We start from the raw sequence: 6,355 nt of genomic DNA, 5'->3' as shown, positions 1-6,355 counted from the left end.
GAGTAGCTGGGACTACAGGCACAGGACACCACCCCAGCTAATTCTTGAAAATTTTTTTAGAGATGGGGTCTTGCTATGTTGTCCAGGCTGGTCTCAAATTCCTGGACTCCAGTAATCCACCAGCCTCGACCTCCCGAAGTGCTGGGATTACAGGTGTAAGCCACCTTGCCCAGCCTGTTTTCAGTTATTCATTGAAAAAAAAAATCACAATTTGCATCAGGCGCCATATTTCCACCCAATTATTCGCTATCAAGTTTGTTTGCTCCTCAGGGTTTCCTTTAGAAAGAAGCTGAGCAATTCCTTCATTCTACCCAGTTAGGCTGCTGAAAGACTAGGGTTTCTTGGTGATTTATACATCGATATCTATCCATATCTATACCTACATCTACCTGTATGTGTGTAGTGTATATATATACATATTATATGTGTGTATATATACACATATTTACATTTAAACAAAAATTTCTTCTTCGTCCTCGAAGCAAACAAACCAGCACCCTCGAGTGTCCGCCAGGAGGCGCAGGGGGCAGCGTGGGACCTGCGGTACCTCCACGGTTGTAGAGGTGTAGAGGGATGCGGCAGCGACGGAACCGGGCTTCTTTTTTAAAGAATCAATGTGAGGGAAGGGTGCAGAGCCGCGTTATTTCAGGGAGACATTGTCGCACTCCCCCTCCCACGTGTAGGTAGCATCTGGGGTGCGTGCGCCCTGTTCGCAGACCCCATGGAGAGACGCTGGCGGCGGCAGATGGGGCTCCTTTCACGGTTGCAGCCGGCAGTAACCCGACCCCGCCGGCGCAGAGACTGAAGAAGCGCAGGGGAGAGCGGCGAGCTGCGAACAAAAGCCTTTGGCGCGGGGCCGAAGCCCAGGACGCGGGGTGAGTAAACTGGCTCGGGTACCGGGAGCTGCGGGAACCTGGGCGGCCAGGTTCTTTGCGCTCCAGGAGCCCACCCACTGGGATGCTGTGGGGGAACTCGTAGGGCACCCGAGGGCGGGTATCTGAACCCAGACTGGGGTGGATGGTATCTTTAGCACATTCAGACTTGGAGGAGATCCGGTGCGTCTGAGAGTATCCAGGCACCTTCTCTATCCCCAGCAAACACCCGGTGGGGGTGGAGGTGGGGGCGGAGGCGGCGTGCAGAGCCCTCAGTAAGCCCTGCCAGAGCTGCTGGAGCAAGAATCCATCACCCCTCCCGGAGAGGCCTTTGGGGACTTCTCCCAGCCCTTTAATCACCCGGGGGCCCTGCGACCGAGTCTCCTTTGGCAGGGGAAATCAACCATAAACTTCTTCCCTTAGGCAAATGGGGTCCCTTGGGATGAACAGGCCTCTTGCTTTTTTGTTCCTGCAAAGCTGCATCCCCAGTAGCCCGCCTAAGCTACAAACAAATAACGCTAATCCTCCCGGGAATCCTCCAGAGCCTCCCTCGCTAGCTCCTGCCTGCACCTGGATCTTTTCATCTTAACTTGCAGCAGAAAGGGGATGCATCTAGCGGGCCGGGCGCCCAGAGGAGCCTCGCCACAGGCCTCCACCCCGCATTCCGGGGCTGAGGGAGACCCAGGCTGCTCTCTGAACACGAGTGTCCGCCCCACCCCCATCCCCGTTCTGACGCTCAGCCTGGGCTTTCCGACATCGGTTTTATGATTTACGTTCCACCAAAGCCTCTGAGACTAATCCGAAAGCGGATTAAGTTGGGATGGGGTGACTATGGATGAGGAGGGGGGAAAAGCTCTCAAACGTATTCCTCGATGTCCCTCCTTGTGGTCTGCAGAGATTCCAACAAAGGACGGGGCTCAGCCATGGTGGACCCGGTGCCTGAAGAAGAGAAGGCAGGAGCGGAGCTCGGCGACTCCGGAGGGGACGAGGCCGTGGCGTCCGTGCCCCCTGATGCCCAGGGCGCCCAGGAGCCCGCAGCCTCCTCGGCCTCGGCCTCCGCGGCGGTGCCCTGCAAGGCGGAAGTCCCATGTGCAGCCGCAGAAGGCGGGCGGCGGGAGCAGTCCCCGCTGCTGCACCTCGACCTCTTCAACTTCGACTGCCCGGAGGCGGAGGGCAGCCGCTACGTGCTGACCAGCCCCCGCTCGCTAGAGGCCTGCGCCCGCTGTGCGGTCAAGCCGGTGGAGCTGCTGCCACGGGCCCTGGCCGACCTGGTGCGCGAGGCTCCGGGCCGCTCCATGAGGGTGGCCACCGGCCTGTATGAGGCCTACGAGGCGGAGCGGCGCGCCAAGCTGCAGCAATGCCGGGCCGAGCGCGAGCGCATCATGCGCGAGGAGAAGCGGCGTCTTTTCACGCCTTTGAGCCCCGCGGCCGCCGCCGCCGCCGCCGCCGCCGCCGCCGCCGCCGCGGCCTCGGCCCCGAGCGCGGGCAGCAGCAGCAGCTGCAGCAGCGCCAGCCTCCCGGCCTCGCCCGCGCCGCGTGCGGCCCGCAAGGCTTCACCCAGTCCCTCCTCCGCCCGGACCCAACCTCCGCCAGCGGGTTCTCGGACAGGCAGGAAGAGCCATTCGCTGGACTCACTGTCCCGCCGGCGTGAGGGCGCCCTCAGCTCCGAGTCGGGAGCATCGTCGTCATCCTACAGTGGGGAAAGCCTGAGAGAGCTGCGCTGGCCGCCTCGGGCCTTGGCCAGGAACAGCTGCCCGGCGGGGTCGGCGTCCTCCACCACCAACGCTCCGGGCCGCCCGTCCGCCCTGACCCTGGTTCCGATCACCGGCCGCAGCTTCAGCCTCGGCGACCTGAGCCATTCGCCGCAGACCGCTCAGCACGTGGAGCGCATCGTGCGCCAAGTGCGTGCCGAGCGCGGCCTGCGCGGGGTGCCGGAGCGTGACCGGAAGATTGCGGCGCTCATGCTGGCGCGGCACCAGGAGGAGCTCCTGCTGCTGGAGCAACGCGCGGCGGCCCACGGCCAGTGGGAGCTGCAGCGCGTGCACGCCGAGCAGCGGCGGGAGCGCGAGGAGCGGGAGAAGCAGCGCGCCCTAGAGCAGGGCCGCCGAGCCTGGGCCGCGCAGGTGGAGGAGCGGCGAGGCCGCCGTGGTCGCGAAGAGCGCGAGGCTGCGCGGCGGCGGCAGCGGCAGTACGAGCGCAGCGAGGAGCGGCGGCGGGAGCTGGCCGAGCGCCAGGGCCTACTGCGGCGGGAGCGGGCGGAGCGCGCGGCCCGGGAGGATCGGCTGCGCAAGCTTCAGCAGGAGCAGAACCTGAAGCAACGTGAGGAAGGTCTACAGGAAGGGCGGGAGCGAGCCGAGCAGATCCGCAGGGAGCGCGCCCAGCGCGCGGCGCGCGCCAAGCAGCGGCAGGAGGGCCAGCTGCAGCGGGAGAAGCGGGAGCTGAGCCGGGCCGAGCGGGCGCGCCACGAGGCGCTGCTACAGGGCAGGACCCGGCAGCAGCGCCAGGAGCGAGAGGGCTTGCGGAGCTCGCTGGAAGCCAGCTTGGGCCGTGCGCAGGAGAACTACGAGCATTTGGTGGAGCAGCGCACCCGGGAGCTGCGGGAGCGGGCCCGGCGAGAGGAGCTGCAGGGTCGGCGGGCCAAGGAGGCGGCAGAGCGCAAAGAGCGGGAACATCAGGCGCACCTGGAGGCGCTGGCCCGGGCGGGGGAGCGACGGCTGCAGCACGCGACGCAGGTGGCCGAGGAAGCAGTGCAGCAGAAGGCGCGGCGCGTGGGCCAGAGTCGGCTGGAGAAGGAACGAGCCCAGCGCGCCAACAAAGAGAAGGTGGAGAGGGACGAAGACTGCCGCCGGCGAGAGCTACTCCAGGCCATTGGGCGCAAGCTGGAGCGCAGCGAGCAGCTGTCGCGGGAACGGCGCAGTGCGCTGGAGAGCGCCCGCTCCACAGCCCGGGCCTCCTTCCACGTGCGCGAGAAGGTGCGTGAGGAGACCAACACGCGCTCCTTCGACCGCATGGTGCGGGAGGCCCAGCTACACGCCAGCCTGGACCGCAAATAACTGCGGCTCTTCGCCAGCCAGATTGGCACGCACAGCCCCCTGGGGCCTCCCTCGACCACTTTGACCATCGTGGGAGTCCCCGCTCGGTGCACAGCGCGGTGGCCTCTCGAGGCTTCTGACCAATGAAGCAACAACAGTAGAGACGTGTGGGACCTGTCAGCTGGCCCCCTTTGTTTTTAAAACTTACTTCGTTTGGAGATGACAGCACAATCTGCCCACATCCACCCTTGATGGCTCCCGCACCGACCCTTGCCAAACTTCCCTATGTGTCTCTTGGGCTGGAATAGAGAAGCTTGGGGGAAAGGAGCTGATCAGGACTGGTGAGAGGGCCCCCCAGGAGAGGGCAGAGGTGGTTGTCCCCACCCCTTCTGCAGCAGTTGCCCCAGGCACCTGTTCAACATTGGTGTCTGAGACAGAGTTGCTACTGCTGAGGGAACAACTGGCTCACCTCCATCTTTCAAAATATGGCAAGCTGCACAAAGCGCGGAGGCCTCCCAGAGAAACACAGCTCCTCCAAGGTGTCAAGCCACGCCCAAATGATCCAAAAAGCAGTTGATTTTTTAGACCTGACTTTTAATCGGCCACCTGAGCAAATTCTCACCAGTTTTGATAGTTTTCCAGTTCAGTCCCTTGGGTTTTCTAGTTAGACAATCATCTGCAGATAATGTTCAATTTTTGTCCTTTGCCCCCTCCCTCCTTATTCTACCAAGTGGCACAGGAAATTGGTTGGTTTGGTGATGCTGTTTAGCTTTAATAGAAACCCCCAGCCCCTGGAGGGGCTGGATTCCTTTGGGAGCAGTGTTCCATTCCATTAAGCTTCCTTGCAGGGTGAGGCCCACTCCATGAAGACAGCAGTCATGCCTTAAGAAGCAGAGCTACCTTATGTGCCTGCCCAGGCTGTTCCTGCCTAAATCTCCAGCCCTGCATGCAGTCTCAAGGGTGGGCCCCAGAGAGTGTGGAGTGTAGGATTCCCTCTGTGAAGGAATCATCTCTACTTCTCTGAGGACAATTAGGGTATCCTTGGCTGCTTTACTGTGGTGGCCGAAGAGCTGGAATTGCCTCTTTGTTGAGAGTTGTGTTCACTATCAATGGCCGTGTACCTTCTCCACCTGCCCCCAGGAAAAAGAGTTTCCACCTTAAATTTCCTGGTACCCCCTCACCTATGCCTGAAAGCATTTCACCCTCTCAATGCCTCACCTTTCCCATTCACCAGATGGGACCATCAGTATTCCTCTCCTGGTACCGCAAGGTCTCCTGGATCCAAAGCACCATGTCAGTAGTATTTGTTGGTCCTTTTTGTGCCTTTCTTGACCTGGAGGGGGAGGCAGGAGGATTGCTCTCAGTCTAGTTTCTTTCTGGGAATATGGCTCGCTAGTGTTGGAAGGGGCAGTGCATCGTGGACAGATGGTCATTTAGCCTCTGGGGTGAAATACTTGCAATACCAGGTCACTCTGTGGTCCAAAAGGTCACATTCAGTTGTCATCAGGCAATTTTAACCCTTAGAGTGCTTCCCTTCCATTAAGCTGAAATTGCCCCACTGCCATATCCACCCATTGACTCTGCCTTCATCAAGGAAGGTGGGAAGTAAAACATCACTTTTTACATTAAACCAGGATCAGGAATAAAAAGTTACCAAAAAAAAAATGGAAACAGGGTAGAGAACTACTACATTAAACATATTTCATATATATTCTGCTGGGTAAAATTGTCCCTGAAATGGCTGATTATTACACACACATCCACGCGCACACACACACTTTTTCAACCCTTCACCCCCACCCCATCACATGCCAACAAATATAGAAGGTGTATTGTGTAGAAGGAAGCAGTGCTTGGGTGTTAGGCTTAAGATGTCATGAAACAAGGAAAGGAGCTGTGTACCGAGGTGTTTTTTATTGAATGGGTGAATTTTTTCCTTAAATTTTCTTCTTGTTGGTAACCAGGTTGTCAGTGAGTTGAAATAGGTGGCATTATCCATGAGTCAGAAGCATTTAACTAAAAGGTTAATGTGATTCTGTTTCTTACCTTGTGGTTCTTGAGTTGGTAAAGGGCTTTTGAAACCATAGAAAATTCCACTTTAAAACTACTTACTTCCAAAGTATGTGCATTCATTGGAGGAGACAATCTGATTTTTCAGATAAGGCACTGAAAGGAACATAGGTGGTCTTGCCTGGACTTTTACCCAGTTTGTTTTCTGGCTTACTGAGTGACATTGGGTAGATTGCTTCTCTGTGCCTTGGTTTCCCCAACCTGTAGAATGGGGAATCATGATTTCTGCCGTCTGTCACACAAGCACTGTGAGAATGAATCAGAATCCAGATGGGTTCCCCACTTCTACAACTCTGGAACCAAAGGTGCAATTGCTATAAACAGGTAGGATCAGGTAACTGTACTGTGGTTACAGAATGTGATGTACTGTCATGACCTGGT

General features: G+C 58.2%; 1 protein-coding gene across 1 annotated transcript; it reads left to right on the top strand.

Annotated features, from left to right (window-relative positions):
- The first annotated feature begins 545 nt into the window (after nt 1-545).
- On the top strand, nt 546-5,630 carry CCDC177 (coiled-coil domain containing 177). The gene is made up of 2 exons (XM_054449556.2): nt 546-875; nt 1,768-5,630. Exon 2 carries the CDS (start codon nt 1,796-1,798, stop codon nt 3,923-3,925), a length of 2,130 nt encoding a protein of 709 aa, XP_054305531.2. The 5' UTR covers nt 546-875; nt 1,768-1,795; the 3' UTR covers nt 3,926-5,630.
- Nucleotides 5,631-6,355: the final 725 nt, after the last annotated feature.

This window comes from Pongo pygmaeus, chromosome 15, assembly GCF_028885625.2.
Source record: "Pongo pygmaeus isolate AG05252 chromosome 15, NHGRI_mPonPyg2-v2.0_pri, whole genome shotgun sequence".
Lineage (NCBI taxonomy): Eukaryota > Metazoa > Chordata > Mammalia > Primates > Hominidae > Pongo > Pongo pygmaeus.
This window is presented reverse-complemented; position numbering and strand designations above follow the sequence as displayed.